Consider the following 23904-nt stretch of genomic DNA (forward strand, 5'->3'; position numbering starts at 1 on the left):
ACAAAATCCAAGCACATCACACCAGTTTTGATGAAACTACATTGGTTACCCGTGTCATTTAGAATTGAATTTAAAATACTGCTTATGGTTTACAAAGCCTTAAATAATCTCACTCTGTTCTACATTTCAGAATGGCTTTCAACTTACACCCCAAATCGTAACCTTAGATCTTTAAATGAGTGTCTGCTTATAATTCCAAGAGCTAAACTTAAAAGTAGAGATTAGGCGGCCTTCTGCTGTTAAAATCTGGAATAGTTTACCAATAGAAATTTGACAGGCTAATACGGTGGAGCACTTTAACAAACTGCTAGAAAACTCAATACTTTAACATGGCTCACTCATAGCTTAATTTTACTGTAACCCTGATATTCTGTATATGCATTGAATTATCATTTTTATCATGGTCTCTGCAATCCATATGAACCCCTACTTTCTCTTCTGTTCTTTTTCCAGTTCTCTGTGGAGGTGATCTGCGCCTCCGCCACCTGATCAGGGCACCATGCAGTCCTCACATTGGTGGATTGAAGGTCAGATGTCCACATGACCGTCATCATCAAATTCTTCCATGTGAAGCCTGAAAACCATGAGGACTGATTGAGATCATTTCTGTTAGTTAGAATGCCCAGTGAGGGCTGGGTGGTCTTGTGGCCTCAGAACCCCTGCAGATTTTTTTTTTTCTCCAGCCCTCCTGGAGTTTTTTGTTTATTGTTGCTTCTGTCCTCCTGGCCATTGGACCTTACTTTATTCTTTGTTATTTAGTATTGCCAAATCTTATTTTTATATTTCTATTTTTATGTACTTTTCTTTCTTAATCTTGTAAAGCACTTTGAGGTACATCATTTGTATGAAAATATACTAAATAAATAAATGTTCTTGTTGTTGAAGGTCATGGGACCAGGTGGAGAGTTTAGGGGTTTGTGTGGTATTTTCCTTATTTCTTTCTTTTGTGGAACTTTTGTATTACACTGAGTGGGGTTATTAAAATGTTTTTGCAGTTTTATCACTATTATATGGGTGTTGTTGTGGTGTTTTTGTATCTCTACTGTGACGTTCATCACCATCACTTTGGAAGATCTAATTTAGCCTGGGATCAATTGTGAGGCAAGGGTGGCAGGACATCCACTTTTTAAGGGCCGGCCAGCAGTGTTTTTGGTGCGTGGGACCCTTGGTTGAACTTGGAGATGTTTGTGTGCAGCACCCTGACAGCAAGTGCTGCTTTTTGGCCTTTCCAAATTTCCAGATGATTTACGCTGAATACTTTCAGTGGGTGCTTTGCCTGAACTGACAGAATCCAGGACAAATGGTACAACTAGCGCAAAGGAGAGAGGTGCAGCAAGTTAGATAAGAGATTAGGGAATCACCCAGCTTGTATTTCCAATCGACTTCTTCATGTTGTCCGGGATTGCAACATACTTGAGGCCCAGAAGATTTGAGTACCCCCATTGTTGTCTTCTTTGTGAAGATGTAGACACTTACCGTAGCTTCCCGTGTTCACGTAAGTTGATTAGAGTGGAGAGGCCTATTCTTGCAATGTATGTGTGCCGTTTTAGGAGCTGATGGAACAGAGTGGGAAGCCACCCCTTCAGGTGAACTTATGTGGAGGATCACCTCTGGAGGCGGGTTTGAGCTGAACAAATAAAGATGTTTGTGCCTGCAACTGCCAGGGTTTTGCACAGAATGGATGACAAACATTAGAGACTGAGACCAGCAAGTATTTGTTCAAGTGCAATTTGTATTGGTATTGAATTGTTCTCTTCTGTTTCATTGATGATGATGATGTTCATATGTTTTTAAAAATCAGGTTATTAAGATTGTATTTTTAATTGTTCTCTATGGTGATTGCTCATCCTTGTAAAGAGAAAAGAACCTGTGTTTAGTAGCAGTCTAGAGAGTAACTTAACTTTGGGTACCAGTTTTCCCCACTTAAGTGGGTGGCCTAGTCGGTCAGTTATTCTTTGGGTATTGAGTGGGGTAGAGTGCAGGGGAGTTAGGCACCCAGGCGCCGCCTGCTGGTAAAATATATATAGTTCCCCCCTCACAGCCATATATATACAAAATTGATTGACTTTGAGGGCCAAATTGTAATGGCTAGACATGTGGGTCAGAGAATCTGCAAAAGTCTGGTCTTGTAAGGCGTTCCTGGTATGCAGTGGATAGGACCTACCCAAGTGGTCCAAGCAAGGAAAACTGGTGAACCAGCAACAGGGTCATGGGCGACCAAAGCTCATTGATGCGCATGGGGAGTGAAGGCTAGGCTATTTGGTCCGATCCCACAGAAGAGTGACAGTAGCACAGATTGCTGAAAATCTTAATGCTGGCCATGAGAGAATGGTGTCAGATTACACAGAGCATCACAGCTTGTTGTGTGTTGGGCTACATAGCCACAAATCGGTCACACCCCTGTCCACGGCAAAAAGTACCTACAATGTGCACATGGCCATCAAAATTGGACCATGAAGCAATGGAACAAGGTAGGCGGATCTGAAAAATCATTTTCTTTTAGATCAAGTCCATCATTTCCCTGGGTAAGTGATGATAGCAGAACACACTATGGGAAGAAGGTAAGCCAGCGCAGGCATTGTGATGCTTTCGGCAATGTTCTGCTGGGAAATCTTAACTCCTGGCATTCGTTTGGATGTTACTGTGACATGTACCACTTACCTAAAGATTGTTGCAGACCACAAACACCCCTTCAAGGCAAGGGTATTTCTTGATGGCAGTGGGCTCTTTCAGTAGAATAATGCTCCCTGCCTCTCTACAAAAATTGTTATGGAATTGGACTTGGTCTCCAAATTTTCCAGATCTAAATCCAATTGAGCATATGTGGGGTGTGCTGGAAAAACAAGTTTGACCCATGGAGTCTCCACCTCACAACTTTTAGGACTGAAAGAATCTAATGCTAACATCTTGGTAACAGATATAAACCTTCAGAGGTCATGCGGAGTCTAAGCCTAGATGGGTCAGAGCTGTTTTGGTGGCATGAGAGGGACCTACATAATATTAGGCAGGTGTTTATAATGTTGTGGCTGATTAGTGTGTACAGTATATATATATGATACAGTACCTGCCAAATAATACAAAGGGTACACGGCATGTGTTTTGCCCTCATTGGTGGTCATCAGGCGTACGCACCTTTGCTTCCCTTACGGGGATCTAACCTCGAATGTCCGTGCCTGAGGCAAAGCTTCTGACCATGTGCCACAGCAGCTTACAGGGTGAAGATAGGAGTATGACATTCATATAGGTCTGAATTTATAAAAATAGCATTTTTAGTGCTTTATTTTATTTTTCCATACAAAATGTTTTATTTAAATATTATAATAATATTATACTAAAGGGGAGAGGAGAACTGATGTGGTTTGTCTTGATTGCAGCATTTACTTTATTGCAATCAAAAATTGTAATATTTTGGTTTGTTTTATCTCACATGTGATCTACCCAATTTCTGCTCAGCTTCTGGTTAAGTTTTCTTTAATTGGCTTTTAAGATAACATTATTTTGAAGTCATATAGGCAGATCTGTGCATGGTTGATTTAAACAGGTCTACTGTATACAACAAAAGAAAATGAAAATGTATCTTCATGTATATTTATTTGAAAGCTTGCTATTCCATAATAATTCAGAGATTACAAACAGTCCCCAAAGTGCAACCCAGAACATTCTGTATTGTGTCTTTATTCTTTTCTACTACTTCTGATGTGACTTTATTGTAATTATGCAAAGGCGGAGTGGTGGCTCTGAGGCTAGGGATCTGCACTAGCAATCGGAAGGTTGCCGGTTCGAATCCCGTAAATGCCAATAGGGACTCTGCTCTGTTGGGCCCTTCAGCAAGGTCCTTAACCTGCAATTGCTGAGCGCTTTGAGTAGTGAGAAAAGCGCTATATAAATGCAAAGAAAGAAAAGAATTAAACTGCACAGTCTTTGTTACTGTTGCTTGTATTTTCTATAAAATTAGAGAGGTATTTCTTTCATGTGTGAAAATCTAATAAGTTCATTTACACTAAATTATTACACCTGGCAGATATAAGAATTGGAAAAATGAATAAAAAATACATTAAAAAGTCTTAAAAAAAAGGTCTATCTCTCTCTGAAGGAAACAAGACATTAATTATTGAATGCAGTGAGTTGAATAATGGATATACATTACTGTATCTTCTTATATAATACGCTACCGTGGCTGTTCGTTTATCTGTCTAGGATTTTAAATCACCTGTAGCTCGCAAACCGTTTCACCTATTGACTTGAAATTTCATACACATATAGTACGTGACGCCCACTATCCGCTTTCAGGGTGATGATTTTTATTACTCTTTTTGTTTTAATTTTATTTTATTGTAGAATCAACTCTCGCCAGCACGCAGCAAAGCAGCCGTGAGGCGCATGCGTATGGGCGCCGTTCTCATTCCCTACCACCTTCGCTAATCATTCTTGAGGCAGATTGAAGACTTAAGTGAAAAATTAAAGAAAACGTACTAAGTAATTGCAACACAAAAACTAATAATCAGTTTTAACGCGAAAAGATGCCGACAAAAGAAGAGAAGCAGCGGGCCGCTAGGGTGGAGTAAAGAAGAGCTGCCCAGGAAGCAGCAAGCGCATCAACCTCTGAGCAAACGAATGCTAAATGTACAGAGAACGAGGATGAATACTATGAATGCTCAAGTCAAGTGTATTCACTTTTCACTATTATCGTGCATTCTAGAGTATATGAAAAATGCCATCATAAAAACTGAGGCAGCAAAGTTTGTGAAAATTAATATTTGTGTCTCAAAACCTTATTCTCAAAACTTTTGGCCATGACTGTATTTAAGGAAGAAGTCAAGGCTTTCCTTGTCATTGCAAGAAAAAAAGAGGAATTAAATGAAGATAAAGCAATTCTACCTCATGAGTAGTTTGTCACACTGTTATTTTGTTTTGCAGTCCCACTCTTAACACAGTAAAATCAAAAGTGTTACATGCTTTACATGCAATTAATATTTCCCTGCTTAATAAAACTGGATGGATTCACTGTCATCGTCACAGATAGCTTTCAGGCGGGCATTCTCTTCTTTCAGTTGCTTGATCATTGGCTCAACATGCAGCTGGAAGAGCTCCAGGTTCTTTTGTTTGCATAAATATTGGGTGATATCATGTAAAATATTAATTAATGGATCAAAGAAAACGACGATCCTGGTTTGCACCTCCGCTGCCTGCATTTTCCCAGCCAGTGTGCTCAGATAAAAGGTGGCATCCTTCAGCTTCTTCTGAACCTCACCCATCTCCAGGCGTACCTGAGACAGGCTCTTCAACTCGCATGAAATTTTCTGCAAGCGCCCACTGATTAAATCAATATCTTTTTTTTGGAGATTTATTTTGTTTATGTATTCCCAGAAATTTGTGTTATGCTTAGCAACTTCACTTTTCCAACTGTCTGCATTTTCTTGTGCAACTCTCTCAGCATGCTCAGCATTTTCCATGGCCGTCTGACCCACACCAATCATTATTCCTCCTGTAAATAGATATATAAGAGTGGATATGCTTGTTAAAATGTGTCTCTGTGCATTTAAATTTAAACATTTAGGCATGAAACGCGTGAAAATCTCACTTAGTGGAAAAAGAGGGTGGTATCCATTAAAAAAATACTATAAAACTTACAAAACTGTGCCACAGCAAATTACACTGACGACCACAGTGTAAAAAAAATACCTGTAAACCTGCACATAACAGAACCAGTGCCTAATGACTGAGGTCTTGTCCAACCGTTAAAAACTGGAATGTTTCTATTCCAAGATAATCCAACCACACAGAAATGTCAACACCCAAGATTCTCATCCTACAAGCACAGCACAATTAAATAGCCTAACGTCTTCCTGAATATATTCTGAAATAATTAAGGTTGGGATTAACCATTTCCCACTGGGGCTGAATCCATCTTTTCTCTGAAACTTATAAATCTCATCTTTTTGGAATATCAAGTTTAAATGATAATGTACCCAAAATACTCTGCAAATAAAATCTCCCAATGCTTCTTAACATTAGTGTCTGATTCAAGTAGTCACTCAGTAAGCCCATGAGCAACCCACAGTTACTCTAAACTGTAATTCAATACCCAGCAGTGAAAATAAATGCATTAGAATAGCTTCACCGCTCTTCATGTGATGGCTCTCTCTTCATCTTTATCTTTGGTTTTAAAGTTGGATCAGTAGGAGTGCACGGCAGTAATCTAGTCAGCTCAATGTAAAAGCATTAATTAATTTTTCAGCAAATCTGAAACTTTGTTAAACAAAACCTGCCCAGTTTCCCTCACCTCCCACCTACCTCTATTCAAGAAAAAACATTGAACAGTCTTGAGGACTCATATAGCATCTTCTTAATACATAAAAACATTTTATAGTCCCTCCCTTTCAAAGATCCAAGAGGACAGTGGGAAAAGGATCTCTCACTCAACATCTCAGAAACGGAGAGGAAGGTAGCAACGCACAGAACTCGCTCAAGCTCCATACGCACAAAGCATACAATTAATCAACCCCAAATTAAATATTGAGCACATCTGTCGCGTTTAAAATTGTCCAAATTCTTTCCAGTGCAAAATGCAACCTCTGAACGTTACAATCGAGTTCCAGCCTCACTGGGTCACATGTTTTGGGCCTGCACCAAATTAACATTATTCTGGACCAAAATCTTTAAATGTCTTTCAGGCAGCCTTGGGGTCACAATCCCTCAAAATCCATTAACAGCTGTATTTGGTGGACTTCCAGATGGGCTTAAGGTGGAGAAGGACAAACAACTGAAATTGCCTTTACTTCACAATTGGCAAGTAGACTTATCTTGCTCAGCTGGAAGAATCTCACCTCTTTGAAGAGGATAAGAGAATTTTCTTAAACATTAAAGCTAGCCATTTTGAGGAACTCAAAAACAACAAGGCTTGCCTCTGTTTCACCTGTATATTGACCTGAAAAGAGGAAACATTTTGTAAGATGGTCATTCTGAAATTCCTTAGGGCTCTCTTCTAAACTATTATATTAGGAATGGGAGTAAAATGCTGGATTCCATAATTTATGTTTTTCTTTGAGATAGATAGATAGATAGATAGATAGATAGATAGATAGATAGATAGATAGATAGATAGATAGATAGATAGATAGATAGATAGATAGATAGATAGATAGATAGATAGATAGATAGATAGATAGATAGATAGATAGATAGATAGATAGATAGATAGATAGATAGATAGATAGATAGATAGATAGATAGATCTTTATTTGTCCCCTAGGGGAAATTTGGCTTTATACAGAAAAGTTGTGTTAATTCAGAAAATGAGTGTTTTGTTGATCTTTACCTGCATAGAGAAGGTAGCAATGTGAAGAAAAAGTAGTAAGAGTAATATTATCAGCTGAGCCATTGCTTTAAGTCTGAAGATACTGCACAACCCCAGAACAAATGGATGACAACCTCTCCAACCCACCATTACCAGAATTTTATAAAGATATAATCTTTGTGTACCAGCTAATTAAATATGTTCTCTTGAAATGTTAAGTATTCAGAGTTACATGTTAACCATGATTTGTTAGGGTTGCAAGTCTTTGTCTATTAATAACATTTCTTGATAAATATTTTCCCTGCCAGCTCCTTTTGCATTCTCTTCTTAGTAGTAGTGCTTTTTGATATGATGGAGTGCTCTAACAACTGTTGATGACAGAAGGCAGCTGGGAAAAAAAAAACAGTTGGATAAATTAGAAAAGTGATGTCAAATGAATGTGAACTGGAACAAAAAGAACAGTAACAGTCAGAAAATATGACATGATTGAAAAGAAAAGTGTTGGGCAAAATGCAAGGATTAAATTACTGTGGGGTGCAGGACTGCATTGTTATTACAACAAGTTCTCTTTTTTGCCCCAACATCTGAAACAGGTTCAAGTTAACTGGTAAATTTAAACTGAGCCACTGCAAATGTAGATGCACTGCAAAAAAATGATGTCCAACTCAAAGTTGGTTTCTACCTTGTGTTTAGTACTTCCAGAATTGGCAAAATGTCCCTGTTACAAAGAACTGGATATGTGGATCAGAAAATGAATAGATAGTAGAAATATGTGGAACCATTAGAAACAGTAAATAATACAGTACATCACTCACCACACTAGAGTAATGAACTAACAAAGCGACAAAACTATGCTTCAGCAGAGCACTAAACTTCAGACAGCTCTCAAATACAATGCCAAGCAGTAGTTGTAGTTCTGAGTAAATGTCAAATCAGAGACATGGTCACGAGGAGAGTCCAGGAACAGGCATAAATAGTGGAAAAATTAGTACTGTTCATAAATTATCATAGGGCATTGATTATTATAGGATGTAAAACAGAAGAAGTAACCATAGATCTCCAAAAATTGTAAATAACCTATTGATTAGCCTGTTTCTGTTTATTGCTGTTATACTAACAAAAGTACTACATAAGCAGGAAAGTTAAACAAAAAAATAACAAAAAATAATACAACATTAAATAATAATAAATAAAACATAATAAATAAGTTGAAAATCAATCTATTGAAAAAAAAACGCTAATGTCTCTGTGTGTCTTTTCCCTCAGAGCAATCTGATTGGTCAATTTCTCAGTCAAATGTGATCGAGACAGGAAACACTGGGAAAAGAAAGACAGAGAAGGATTGCCTTCAAACACTTGAAGTATTGACAAAAATACCGATGATGTCTTCACAGCAACTTATAAGGTCCACAATGCACCTCGAAATGACTGAGTCTGAGAAGAAGGCTTTATGGGAATGTAATTCACATTAATCTTTTTGGCTGACATCTTTATCCAAACTGACTTACAATATTTGAGATACAGTTGGTTACATTTCTTTTGCTTTTACAATTAGAGGACATTCAGCTAAATTGACTTGCATGAGTTCACACAGTGCCAGATGTAGGATCTGAACCCTCAATTTCAGGGCTTGAAGTCCAAAGTCTTACCCATAAGTCACACTGCCTGCCTGAGAGAGGAAGTGCCAGCCAACACAGGTTGAGACACAACACAGACAGGCACTGGACCACTGCTGAGAGTACATGTTACCTGTTACCTGTCTCCAACAACATACAATAGCTGGTGCAGTACAGATTAGAGTAGATGAATGTTATTAATCCTGAAAGATTAAAATGTATTCATAACAACATCTTACTTAATAGTATATAAAAATGTAGTGAGAAACAATTGCAAAAGCCAAAAATCAATGAAGATGAACAAGCAAATGCACTGCAATGAATAAATAATTGTTTAAAGGCAAAAATTATATTAACCAAAAAACTTAACAAAAATCCATCCATACATCATCCAACCTGCTATATCCTAACACAGGGTCACGGGGGTCTAGTGGAGCCAATCCCAGCCAACACAGGGTGCAAGGCAGGAAACAAACCTTAGGCAGGGTGCCAGCCCACCGCAGGACACACACACCCCCACACACCAGGGACAATTTAGAATCGTCAATCCACCTAACCTGCATGTCTTTGGACTGTGGGAGGAAACCAACGCAGACACGGGGAGAACATGCAAACTCCACGCAGGGAGGACCCGGGAAGCGAACCCAGGTCCCTAGGTCTCCCAGCTGCAAGGCAGCAGCGCTACCCACTGCGCCACCGTGCTGCCGTGTTTTTCACTACTTTTGATTTATATGTTTGTTAAGTAAGATATTGTTATCAGTATATTTGACTTAACTTTCAGGATTATATTTTCACTTATGCATTTATAATTTTATTTATTTATTTATTTTTTATTTATTTTATTTTTTGACTTAATTTTTACTGAATTCGTGTGTGATTGATTGATTGATTGATTGATTGATTGATTGATTGATTGATTGATTGATTGATGCATTTATTTGGTTAACTTTCCTGCTTATCCGGTATTGTTGTTAGAACAGGATTTGGAAGTGGAGACAAAAATTCCTTCACTCACCTACTATGGGACCAATAAACGGTAGAAACAGCATTCCAATACCAACATCTCTGACAGTCTCCTGTTCTCTTGCTTTATGCCTGGCAGACTTTACATTTTCCTGGGCAGAAGACAGATTACGGTTTGCCTGGTTGAGGCTCTCTTTATAGCTTTTCAGCATCTCCTCCAAATGTTTCAAATTCGTTTGCATTGAAAACAACTTCTCCCTTTTCTCTTTTTCTTCTGTTTCAAGCCGTTTCTTTTCATAAACAAGGTTTACACATTTTCCATCCACTTTTTCCACATGGCCCTTGGCAGACATTTCAGACTGAGACAGAGTTATTTTAGCAACTAAAATAGAGATTCGAATTTTCCATGAATCATTTTCCATGTGGTTCCTGTCTACTGCCTGAAGATCTCTTGCAAGCTGTAGAATTTTGCAAATGCCATTTTTAAATGAATCAGTTATTTCAGCCACAAATTTTTGTTTGTAATCATCAGCTTGCTCAAAGACAGCCATTGTTTTTTCCCTGCAAAAAAAGAAAAACAAAACAACATGTGGGAATTTATAAATTAATACAGTTTATTGTTATAAATATTTATACACATCGAATATGTTGCCTGGCATTAAAGTTCAAAGTTCATACTGGGGCTTATGTTAATTTCATACAATATTATGCATGTTTTATCACTTGATTGAAAGAATTTGCATTGGACTGAACTTTTTTTAACAACAAACACACCTGAGGAAAATTACAGGTCCTAGAAAGTATAAATACACATATAGAACCATTTAATATGAAACCGATTCCAGATTCAGTCATGGATTGTCTCGCTGAAAAGAACTGTCATCTGCTGAATAGACAAGAAGTTTTCTCTGTAGCCAAATTCCACTCTACAGCATCAACTGCGTGCCATGCCTCTCAGACCCAAAGGGTGGAGTTTCCGCCTTTCCGTCACATGATGACAATGAAGGAATCTGCGAGATTCAGCAGCACAAGCAAAAGATCAAGCCGACTTCACTTTTGCGTTCTCAGGCAGACTTCACCATTAGCAGCCTCTTTAAGCTTCGCCACTCCTTTGCCAGCGGATCGTGGTGTTGTCCTCGTCATGCAGGTTCCTTAACTCCCTGCCATCTCACTGCAACACTTTTGAGTCCTCTGTCCCTGGGGCAAAAGTTCCTGCTGTTAGAAGAACAGCCCAATCAACCCTCAAAAAGGACAGAGAACAGGACATTTGGAATGACAGTATTGCACGCAGTGTTATTCCCGTTAAAACAAAAATAAAATGAAACATATCGGTAACGAGAAAATAAAAGTTTTGTTCATTAAAACTACAATAAGAAGGAAAACATGTCTGACTAACTAGAACAAAATGAAAACGAGAAAATGAAAACATTAATAACATTAATTTTGTAATTTTCATTTTAATTTTTACTAGTTTTTCTGCATAAACTGTATGCGAGCTTGCAGTTGCCGGCAAATGTATTAAAACCACAGCCGTAACATTCGTGCGCATGTGCAAGTTCAGAATCACTCACAGCTGGTGTCTGAATCTGTAGATTTCATTGGTTATTTCATCCATCAGTCAACTTCCATCCATCCATCCATTTTCCAACCCGCTGAATCCGAACACAGGGTCACGGGGGTCTGCTGGAGCCAATCCCAGCCAACACAGGGCACAAGGCAGGAACCAATCCTGGGCAGGGTGCCAACCCACCGCAGGACACATCAGTCAGCTTTCCCTTTTACAACTGACAGCGAACATCAAACCCTTATCAACATCTAATGACTTATTCTGTGGATTTCTTATTGGACTATTAGTCACAGATGTCCTACTCAAATGGAGCACAGGTAGGTCAAGTAACTTGCTCATAGTCAGGATTTGAAGCACAGAGCCTTAACCACTACACCATACCAAGTGCCTGATACTTTATCTGTCTTTATCTAATGTGGCTTGAGGAAAAAAAATAACATTACCCATGTAAAGTGTTTAATCTTGCTTGTGTTAAATTTGCCAATGGGACTTTATAAGAGAAAGAAACTATACCTAACTTTACACAAAAAGATTGTGCCTTCCTTTCAAACATTTTTCAATTTGATAGATTTATCAAGATGTAAATGAACACTATTAGACGTCCATCCATTCATCCATTATCCAACCTGCTATATCCTAACACAGGGTCACGGGGGTCTGCTGGAGCCAATCCCAGCCAACACAGGGCACAGGGCAGGAACAAAATCCCTGGGCAGGGCGCCAGACCACCGCATTATTAGACGTCTGTCACTCTTTTTTTGTATATACAGTGGATTGAGAAAGTATTCAGATCACCTCATTTGATGTGCACTTTAATATGTTGGTGATTTCATTTGAAATATAGATACTTTGCCATTTTGCCCATCTATCTATTCTTGATGATCCACAACTAAAGGAAAATTTTACAGCACAAAGGGTGATCTTTGATGGCTCATGAGACTTTAAAACGATTTTTGGTTTGTTTTCAGAAATTAGTTAACAAAAATATCTCATTGGATTTCAAGGATCCCTAATCATCAATAAACTCAACTTAAAGTTATCCGCCGATTATATGTTCCATCCATCCATCCATCCATTTTCCAACCCGCTGAATCCGAACACAGGGTCACGGGGGTCTGCTGGAGCCAATCCCAGCCAACACAGGGCACAAGGCAGGAACCAATCCTGGGCAGGGTGCCAACCCACCGCAGGACACACACACAAACACACCCACACACCAAGCACACACTAGGGCCAATTTAGAATCTCCAATCCACCTAACCTGCATGTCTTTGGACTGTGGGAGGAAACCCACGCAGACACGGGGAGAACATGCAAACTCCACGGAGGGAGGACCCGGGAATCGAACCCAGGTCCCCAGGTGTCCCAACTGCGAGGCAGCAGCGCTACCCATTGCGCCACCGTGCCGCCCGATTATATGTTCCCCCTTACACAATATGCTTGGGGATTGTCATTTGACCCAAACTGTCATTTTGCTCTCTGAACTCCCCCAGGTATATTTATGTACCTTGGGTGTTATCCATCCATCCATTTCCCAACCCGCTGAATCCGAACACAGGGTCACGGAGGTCTGCTGGAGCCAATCCCAGCCAACACAGGGCACAAGGCAGGAACCAATCCTGGGCAGGGTGCCAACCCACTGCAGGACACACACTCAAACACACCCACACACCAAGCACACACTAGGGCCAATTTAGAATCGCCAATCCACCTTAACCTGCATGTCTTTGGACTGTGGGAGGAAACCCACGCAGACACGGGGAGAACATACAAACTCCACGCAGGAAGGACCCGGGAAGCGAACCCAGGTCCCCAGGTCTCCCAACTGCGAGGCAGCAGCGCTACCCACTGCGTCACTGTGCCGCCCCCTTGGGTGTTATATAATATCTATATATATAAAATCCCTAAGTGCGTCCAGGTGTCCGTGTGTGGGTGTCTTCTGGTGAAGTGCGCATGCGCGGGGCACGGTGTGATGCGCGATATTACTGTCAGAGACAGTTAAGGGCGTTTTACGGAAATACAAACCAGTATTACTGCGACAGGACGGTACACAGTACAGTGACGGGCAATCCTCCGAATACCGGTCCCAAATTATTTAACAACGTGCAGAGACGTGATGCTCCAACATTGGAACGCATCATCAGTGCTCATGTTTTACCGGGGACAACAGTCGTTACCGACGCATGGAGAGGGTATCAGAATGTTGGGCTGATGAATAACGGCATTTACCAACATGCTGTCATTGTTCATGCCGAAAAGTTTGTGGATCCAGTACACGAGGAAATTCATACGGAGACTATAGAAGGGTTGTGGATGCTGGCGAAGCAGAAGCTGCGCTACCAAAGCGGTACAAGCCGTGGACTGTTCGCCAGTTACTTGTCGACCTTTCAGTGGCGCAACTGCCACAAACGCAATCTTTTCGGCAATTATATGCATTTGCTCAGCGATAACTACAACATTTAGTTGCTCCGTGTTGAACCGTTACCACTAAGAGACGTTGCAGCTGTTGTGCTGGAATTAATACAAAATATTGGAAATACCTCTTATTGTCTTGCAATAAATGTTTTTTCGCGGCTTTCAGTGTAGTATTGTTCACTCGATAGGAAAACAGTTGTTAAATAATTTGTGAACAGTATTCGGAGGATTGCCCAGTGACGCATATTACAACCACATACAAGCCAGTATTACTGTCAGAGGACATTAAAGGCATATTCCCGACGCGCACGCCTGTATTACCGCCAGAGAAAATTAAAGGTATATTACGGACGTACAAGCCAGCGGTCGTACAAGCCGGTATCCTTCAATAAGGGCGCGCACAAAAAGGCGAGCCTCAAAAGGACGACCTCAATTGGGCGCAGCGAATAAAGGCGCGCGTAAATTAAGATCTTCACCTTTGTTGCTCTTCACATATTCCAGAGCAATTTGAACTAAATTATCTATGAACGCCTTTATTCGCCGCGCTTAATCGAGGTCGCCCTTTTGAAGCTCGCCTTTTTGTGCGCGCCCTTGAATAGAGCCGTACAAGACAGTATTACTGTCACAGAAAATTAAAGACACACAATACACGGCGGCAGCCCACGAAGAACGGTCAGCTCAGCAAGTAAACATCAACAAAAGAAAGGCTGAAAGAAAGAAAAATACAACCAACAAAAAGAATGAGGTCAAAGTCCCTAGCCATTTAATATAGACTGTTCCTACTAATGTTCATGCACTACTGTTCTAGCGCCCGTTATTGTAACGGGCTAAATGACTAATATTATATATTATAACCAGGGATGAGTGATCCAAGTATGAGCTGAAATTACATCACCAGTGGCAGGGGCGAGCCACCCTTTAAGGTTAGCAAATCACCTCAAAGAGCCATGTGAAGAGCGGAGAATCCATCCATTGAGCCGCTACAATATCAAAACTGCAGTCAATCAAGTACAAACATAAATTAAAGAAAGAATTAAGTTATACAAAATCGTAAAATATAGTTCTACAATGGAATAAATGTTGTAATTAACTTGCTGATGTGATTGATAGATTGCTTAAATATCTGGCGCAATTACGCTGCAGATGGTGCGCCTGCTGAATGGGAATATTTAAGTAGGGGATTTGCAAGCACAGAGCACGCGGAAAGTGATAAGGGGGCGTATAGAAGTAGCTGAGTGGAGGCATCCAGACAGGTAGAGATTTTTGGGGCTAATCCTTTAAAATTACTTTTGATTAAGTTGGTCACAATTAAGATGCCAGCGAGTCTTAAGTGAGGCTGAAACGTTAAGGACTGACAGCACAATTTCCCTGGAAAGGGAGGACTAGTTTTAATCAATGTGTGTGCGACACAGAGATTGAAGTATATTTTATTTTCGGGAGGAGTTGATTATAAGGTGGGATAAGTAAGTCGGGGGGATTGGGGATGATGGGTATCCTCTGCCTGTGACATTTATGGTTGAGGATTCCTTTATTCACGATTTTGGAAGTGATGATTTGATTGAAATATTATTCTTAACTTACGTGAATTATTGTCTGTTCACTAGTAATTTAGGTGCTTTATTCGCTTTAGAAAGAACCCTGTTGATATAAGGCACACAATTTATTAATTATTTTTTTTGTGTTTAAATATTAAGGTGCATGAATTGTTCGGACTCAAACCGGACCTAAGCAATAATAAAAAAGTTGGTGGCAGCGAACTGTTGTGAAATAGCGACTGTCTGCTGTGCTTGGCAATTCCAGTTATTACAATAATGATCCAAAAACAAAAATTAATTACGAAAGTAAATGAATCAGAGATATTGGTATATCTTGACCTCAAATGACATACTGTACACCACTGTCTCCAGTATAATCATAAAAACTTGGATAATTAGTGTTTCCCAACACAATGTAGTAGGAATTTTAGACAAATAATAATGCATCTTCGGGGAAGTGTATATGCAGAAACAATGAGAACATTATAAAGTTATGAAAATATTTTCTATTCAATCTATTTCTATTACTGTTTGCTTTATTCTACAGTCCTCTAACTGGTTATTGGTTTCAGTATCCCGTTACCTTTCAGTTTTCCCTACAATTATATTTAGTTCCACCTGCTATCCAATAAAGCTGGCATCTAATATTGCATATGAAACTACCATCCTCCGAGGGACCTACTGTAAATTCTAATCTAACCCTGGGTGCTATTAGGTCTTTTGTAATATTCTTACCTGCTGCTATACTATTTGAAGACATTTTGTTAAGCCCGGAGCAGTCCGTTAGTGTCTATTGTGTGTTAACTAAAATGTTATTGACAGCTACAGATAACAAAATCAAGGTTAGCTGAGAGGCTCATTTGTAAACTAAAAATGATATTGGAATGATACAAGGCCGCCTCCAGTGTATGTTTCTTAAATTGATTTCCCTTATGAGGCTGCCTACTGTGTGTATTTTGTCCCCTTGGGGATGTGATAGAAAATAAGGCGTTATCAGTTTTCGCAGTCGTGCGCAACAGAGTCGGTATGTGTGAACTTTTGACAATAAACTCTGAGAACTCTCCTTTCCACTCTTCTTTGCTCCGTTTCTTTATTAACGACCAGCGTCTAAGCAAACGCACACAAATCTCGGTTATAATACCATTAAAAAACACAGAGAGAAAGTTTTGGCTGTTATGTTAATATGAATTTAGAGAGGACACGTCCATTTTACGGTACATTTCATCAGATCGGAGCAGTTTCGAAGAAACCCAACCGGGCACCCTGCAGCTTGTGCACTTATGGAGTGATCGCGTTCAATACAGACCATGTCCGAACCCAAGCCACCTGAGCTATATGACAGTAGTTCTAACCTCTGTGTTGTAATGTCTGAAAATTGTTTGATTGTAAAATATTAAACATTCCGAGTTGTAAGGTTAAAAAAAGAACGCATTTTAAAATGTTTACTTACCTAGCTTCAACGGAGCAACGTGGAGCAGTTGTCTGTACGGAACGTAGAAACCTGAAAGCCATTCTTTGATCCATTCTCTGAACGGTCTCGTATTTAAAACAGCTGAGTGTTTAAATCAGCCTCGCGTAGCCTTATATACAGTACCTGCTCCAAAAAGGGGTCATGTGGCTTTAGGGCGCTGAAGTCCTGTCACGTGAATGCCGGCATCGTGTGCAGTGCGCAAGTGACACTCCCAACATTAAAGATAATACTGCTGGAGACGCCAAAGAAAGTTTTACGTTTGGGCGACTGCTGACCAAATGTAAGTTATGTGCAGGTTCACAAGTAAGGGGTCAAACATTAGAGAGAACTTTTGAGCTAACAGTCATGTTAATATTTTACCTCTCTTAGTGTTTGTTATAATAGATTATAATAGTAGTACTAGGGTGTTGTATCGTGTTAGCCATTATGAATGTAGAGAAAAGCCAAGCAAAATGACACCTTTTATTGGCTAACTAAAAAGATTACAATATGCAAGCTTTCGAGGCAACTGAGGCCCCGTCTTCAGGCAAGATGTGATTATGTGATTATCATGTGATTACATCTTGCCTGAAGAAGGGGCCTGAGTTGCCTCGAAAGCTTGCATATTGTAATCTTTTTAGTTAGCCAATAAAAGGTGTCATTTTGCTTGGCTTTTCTCTAGATTGTAATAGTAAATACATTCAATGTGGTTCAGTAAAACAGAGAATGTTCATTACTGGCAGGTTCTATATTAAACAGGGTATATTTGGGATATTTAATATTTAAGAGATGTTATGTATTTATCTGAATGTAAATCTAGTACGTTGTACAATTCAGTTTGCAGTTGAAAGTACATAGCTGCAGTGCTATTACAATTAGTATTGCAGAATAACGTTTATATTATTCATATGTCTCAATCGCGGTCTGATTATCTTGATGGTTACCAGTTAACGCTTGTGGGTTGGTCGGTCAGTCGGCAAACATCCGCAACTTCCTCTCAGTTGTGTGAAGCAGATCAGTACCCGCCAAAATTATACAGAGTACACGACACGTATACTCTTAGTAAGCATCGGACCTTTAGAGCTGGTCCGGTACTCTTTTTTATTAGTTGGCAAGTAGTGTATCGCATATCTATGATCTGCTTCTCGCAAATTTGAGGACGTGGACGATGTTGGACGACTGGTCCCAAGTAGCCTCCGCAGCGAGCTGGATTAGGTAGAGTCGGAGCTCAACGGTCAGGGTGCACAGCTCAGCTCAGCGTGCATATACAGTATACTGACAGAGTAAGGATTTCAGACCAGTTCATATAACGTGATCTGCGTTTGCATAGTTAGCTTTGGGCTGCTTGGAGTTTTTCGCCCCATCCCATCCTGTTCGCCGCTGCTTGGAGAATTACTCGATCTGCCAAAGAGCTTCTTTGTTTTCCTCCCGAAATGTTCGGTTCATAAAATGCTACATAAGCTCCAAAATATTAAATTGTTATACATTTTCGAATGAGTTTTTTTTCTGCTGTCTTTTTAAAAATCAGCTGTTAATGTGTCGTCACATCATTACGGTTCGTGGACTTTGAACGAGAGTAACACCTAAGTAGTCAGTCAGTCATTTTCCAACCCACTATATCCTAACACAGGGGTCTGCTGGAGCCAATCCCAGCCAACACAACGGCTCTTTCGATCATCAAAGACATGTTAGAAGCAGAAGATTTAACGATGCAGCAATTTGGATTTTCACAAGAAATTAACGAATCAGAGATAACAGCTGACGAAAATTTAACAGTGGAAGACCATAAAAAATTATATCAGAAAAGTTCATTCCAAATATTGTTTTTAATGAAGTTTTAAAATAAAAGTGAACATAATGCATATGTAACAATTCCCATTAAACAAACAATCTCTTTAAATTGTATTTCCGGAAAAACAAACCTGGGGGTTGGCGAGCGAAGCCCCCTGGTACTTCAAGATGTTTAATCAGGTTAGTGTCCTTGGTAATGAAATCAATTAACCCAGCGAAGGCTCGTTTCCATTGCTTCTGTACATCATGTGCTCTTTCCTGTTATTAATTAATAGAGTAGTTAAAATAAAACCACATGCACAACTGCAAAATAGGTGCTATTTTTATTCTGTCATACACCGAAAATTGCTCAAAAACCAAAAACTACTTAACTAAGAAACACAAAAATTGGTATACAGACAATTCAATAAAAAATGAACACGTATATTTGAATTTTTCCAAATGTAACCTTCTACGGGGTGATACAAGGGGTGCAAATTCGTCTAGAAAAAAATGAAAATAAGACTTTGATCTTCAAACTTAATAAATATTGTCTACAAAAGAAATAAATAAACATGAACTTCGGTGTTTTTCAAAATGTAACCCCTGAGGGGATGAAAAGGTGGTTAAACATTTTTAAACTAACACCCGCATATCAGAAACTATAGATTAAGATATGGCACAATTACACAAGCTATTCAATACATAAAAGTAAACACGTATTTTAATATACTTAAATACATGCTTCTACATTAAAAACATTTTAATTTTCGTTTTTTAACATGTACACCAATTGTGTAATTATTAGGTACTACGAATTGTAACAAAATAATCGTCGTACTTAATAGTCGTAGCGTTCCGCGCCGGTCGGACACCACCGCTGTGTATGTAAGCTGCAGCAGAGTGCCGGCCGCTTCAGATAGATAGATAGATAGATAGATACTTTATTAATCCCAATGGGAAATTCACATAAATTCACATAAATTCATTATAAATGCGATATTTATCTGTGTAGGGAACATGTTTGAGCGTTCGATATTACTTTTGGGTTTTATCTTCTAATTTGTAAAACTGTACTTTTCAGTGCATTTTTTTCCTTTTTAAACACTTATTATATAGATATCCCTATCATATCTCATACACAGATATCCCTATTCATTTATTCTATTCGATATCCTCATAAATACAATATTTTTAGCATTTCAACTTCCTTTCTCTCAGATCATACGCTTTTAAAAATATCGTATTACAGCTCCTACTCTGTCCCACAAAATTATTTATTTCACTATAACACAATGGCAGACGAAATTTTGAATACTAATGGGAAATGATACACCATGTTGTCGTTCCATTTGTAAGAGATGCCGCTTGCCTATTTCAGAGTCTGTCTTTTTTAATGAACAGTATCCAGGAAATGGCAATGGAAGTACGTGAGCAAATCGTTAGCTATGTAGTAGACAATTGGATGGAATTTTCAATTATGTCTCATGACGGTAATGGTGATAACTATCCATCCATCCATCCATTGTCTCCCGCTTATCCGAGGTCGGGTCGTACTCCACATCAATTGAATATTAAGCTGATATGTTCCATCCTTCGACTTTTGGTGGTCTATGTGAGTTAGAAGGTAAAGGGCGTCTATTTCATTTTTCCTTTGTGGTTTATTATAATGGCGTTCTTTAGTCAAAATCAGGTGTTGAAGGTCATCCTTTGAGATGATTACGGTTTACGCACAACCTCTCAAGCGGTCGTGGGCAAAATATATATATAAGAAAAAATTATAAATACAAATTATATATAATATAAAAAATTTATATCAGATAATATAATGTGATATATCAAATAATATAATAATAATCATATATATATATTAAAATGTAAGGTGACTGACCGGGTGACATCAACACCCAGACTCAAGCATTGGTCCTGGAAACATGAAATTTGGAGGATACGTTCCTTTTATGACATAGCCACCTACTAAGACATGATTTTTCCAAATTCTGCTCCTGAGGGGGTGGAAAGAGAACAGAATATTTTTTACAGATCTGATCATCTTTATATATAATACGCTACCGTGGTTGTTCATTTGTTTGTCCAGGATTTTAAATCACCTGTAGCTCGCAAACCGTTTGAACTGTTGACCTGAAATTTGGTACATATATACTGCATGGCGTCTACTATCCACTTTAGAAGTGATGATTGACCTCCAAGGTTATTCCTCTTTTTATTTTTATTTTATTTTAAAATCAACTCTCAGCAGCAACTGTGTGGCGCATGCATATAGGGTGCCGTTCTCATCTTGACCACCTTCACTATCACTTCCCCTACCTCTTCATATCTTAAATCATTCCAGAGGCAGATTGAAGACTTAAGTGCCAGCTTAAGTGAAAAATTAAGGAAAACCTACTAAGTAATTGCAACACAAACACTGACTTAAATTAGCTTTTTATGTGAAAAGATGCCGATGGAAGAAGAGAAGAAGCAGGCCGCTAGAGTGGAGAAAAGAAGAGCTGCTCAGGAAGCAGCAAGCGCATCAAACTCTGAGCAAACAAATGCTAAACATGCAGAGAAAGAAAGAGGATGAAAACTAGCAATGCTCAAGTCAAGAGTATTAATGTGCAGTGCAATGTTACTGGTCATACATAATAGTCAGTCATCGTCCAACCCACTATATCCTAACACAGGGTCACTGGGGTCTGCTGGAGCCAACCCCAGCCAGCACAGGGTGCAAGGAAGGAACAAATCCCGGGCAGGGCACCAGCCTCCACAGAGCACACACACACACCTACACACCAAGCACACACACTTGGGACAATTTTATGATCGCCAATGCACCTAACCTGCATGTCTTTGGACTGTGGGAGGAAACCGGAGCACCCAGAGGAAACCCATGCAGACAGGGGGAGAACATGCAAACGCCACGCAGAGAGGACCCGGGAAGTGAACCCAGGTCTCCTTACTGCGAGGCAGCAGCACAACCACTGCACCACCGTGCCACCCTATACATAATAAATTAATAAAAAATGTTAGAGAAAATATAAGAAGCAACTTCCATCCATTATCCAACCTGCTATATCTTAACCACAGGGTCACGGGGGTCCGCCGGAGCCAATCCCAGCCAACACAGGGCGCAAGGCAGGAAACAAACCCCTGGCAGGGTGCCAGCCCACCGCAGGGCACACACACACACACACACACACACACCAAGCACACACTAGGGACAATTTTGAATCACCAATGCACCTAACCTGCATGTCTTTGGACTGTGGGAGGAAACCCACGCAGACACGGGGAGAACATGCAAACTCCACGCAGGGAGGACCCAGGAAGCAAGCCGAGGTCTCCTTACTGCAAGGCAGCAGTACAACCACTGCACCACCGTGCCACCCCATACATAATAAATTAATAAAAAAATGTTAGAGAAAATATAAGAAGCAACTTTAATAAACAATTATTGATGAAATTTGAGGTATGAAAAATTCATTAAGAAGATGAATCTTCATAATAAAAAGTATAAAAGGACCCTTATAGAAAAGATGCAATCAAATCTGTGATTTAGCACATATAACCAGAAATATAAAGACCTGATATTTTTTCAACTATTACAAATATACTATGTGAATATTTATTTAACTTTTTTAAATAAGTATTTTAAAGAAATTCAACTTAAAAAGTTAAAGATATAACAAATAGCATATTAATTAATATCACCATTGTTGGTAATTGTTGAGTTATTATGAGAGATGTTGCTCATCAGTGCTTCATATGAGATATAAAAGAGATGCAAATAAATAAAGATCTGTTTTAATAAAAAGTTTTATTTATCTCACATTGATGAGCAGATTTCTACTATCTATTTAAAATTAGTGATAACCGAGACTGCAATTTGTTGTGAAATAATCCCATAAGGGGTGAGTTCTTAGTGTGAAATTGATAAAAATAAAATATCTTTTTTTTTAATTTCAAATAAAACATCAAGTACAAGTATTGCTTTCTTTTTTGTTATAAATTTTATTTTGTAAACTTAGTGTGACTACTTTTTAGTGAAATTATTGTGAAGCCAGTAAAGCGACGGGTTTCAGCTAGTTAATACATAATAACATCAAGTCAAGTTTTTAAAACTCCCTAAAGTCATAATGTATACCACACTACTTTGGTCACTTACTCCATGTGTCTGTGATTCTCTGTGTGAAGAACAACTTCGTAACGTTAATTTACCCTTAATGATTTTTTGGACCAACACAGCTACAAAGAGTCCAGTCATTTCTGTATCTGGGTGAAATGCTTTACAAAAGACGGGATCACACCGATGAAGTAAAAACTCACAAATGAAGGGTATGCACCACATTTAACTATTTAAGAAGGATACTCTGTAGTATGTGTCTGAACCTTGGAATCTAAGTAAGAATGCCGAGATGTTACGTATTCACACTTCTGCTTTATGGAACAGAGCCCTGGACACTTGCAGAATATGCATGCCAGTGTTTTCAGGCATTGGAGATGTGATGCTACTGGTACAGTCAGTCATTTCCCAACCCTCTATATCCTAAAACAGGGTCTCGGGGGGGTCTGCTGGAGCCAATCCCAGCCAACACAGGGTGCAAGGCAGGAAAAAAATCCCCATGTTAAGGGTATCAGGGATGCATGATGTGTTGAATAATATAATACTCCAACGCATGAACAAGACAAGAGAAGTATTCCCTTCTGGTAAAAACAGGAAATTGTCCTATTTTGGCCATGGCCTTCACAATGCCAATTACTGGTTACTGTAGTTCGTTATCCAGGGAATAATCAGTGGAGAGAGGGGTCCGACTCACCACCATGATGACCTGGAGAACTTGAACAACTGGATGAAAATGATGTACGGAACAAATTGATCATCGGTGAACAAAAATATGCGGACAAGAATGGTTGCCAATGTCTATTATGGACATGCCACATTAAGAATAGCTAACTCTGATACCTTCCTGTAGTGACAATTGTTTATTTCCATATTTATTTTAATTATTATTCCACCTTATTGACAGAAGGAAATCTGTTCTGGTAGACCTAGTAGTGTAGATATTTACCTCTTTTGTGTTGTACTGACTTTTTGGCCTGTCATCTTCCCACCTCGGATCACGAGAAGTCACAGTATACACCATGAGATTGTCTGTCTTAAAGATGGACTAGCAACCAAATAGTAAATGTACATATAAATCACAAGAGCATTTAGTAAGGTGACAGAGAGTCCAATCATCCAATAAAGATTTTCTCTTTTCTATGATGCCCCCGGTTACCAGCAGCCTTGG

At 39.2% G+C, this 23904-nt stretch overlaps 3 protein-coding genes across 10 annotated transcripts in view; 2 read left to right on the plus strand and 1 right to left on the minus strand.

Annotated features, from left to right (window-relative positions):
• Positions 1-23904, plus strand: part of LOC114653822 (aerolysin-like protein) — a 989661-nt gene that overhangs the window by 202589 nt on the left and 763168 nt on the right. The gene's annotated exons all lie outside the window — the stretch shown is intronic.
• LOC114653829 (uncharacterized) overlaps positions 1-23904 on the plus strand; it is a 192674-nt gene that overhangs the window by 36014 nt on the left and 132756 nt on the right. The gene's annotated exons all lie outside the window — the stretch shown is intronic.
• LOC114653995 (uncharacterized) overlaps positions 4886-23904 on the minus strand; it is a 77913-nt gene continuing 58894 nt past the window's right edge. The window contains exons 1-3 of one of the 2 annotated variants that reach the window (XM_028804497.2): positions 16844-16925; positions 9929-10437; positions 4886-5485 (exon numbers count right to left, since the gene is read on the minus strand). In XM_028804497.2, coding sequence (XP_028660330.2) covers positions 4983-5485; positions 9929-10437; positions 16844-16917 — 1086 coding nt within the window. In that variant the 5' untranslated portion in view covers positions 16918-16925 and the 3' untranslated portion in view covers positions 4886-4982. Of the gene's footprint in view, positions 5486-9928; positions 10438-16843; positions 16926-23904 lie in introns of those variants that run through there. The other variant, XM_051929007.1, reaches the window with a different exon arrangement.

Source organism: Erpetoichthys calabaricus, chromosome 6 (assembly GCF_900747795.2).
Source record: "Erpetoichthys calabaricus chromosome 6, fErpCal1.3, whole genome shotgun sequence".
Classification (NCBI taxonomy): domain Eukaryota; kingdom Metazoa; phylum Chordata; class Cladistia; order Polypteriformes; family Polypteridae; genus Erpetoichthys; species Erpetoichthys calabaricus.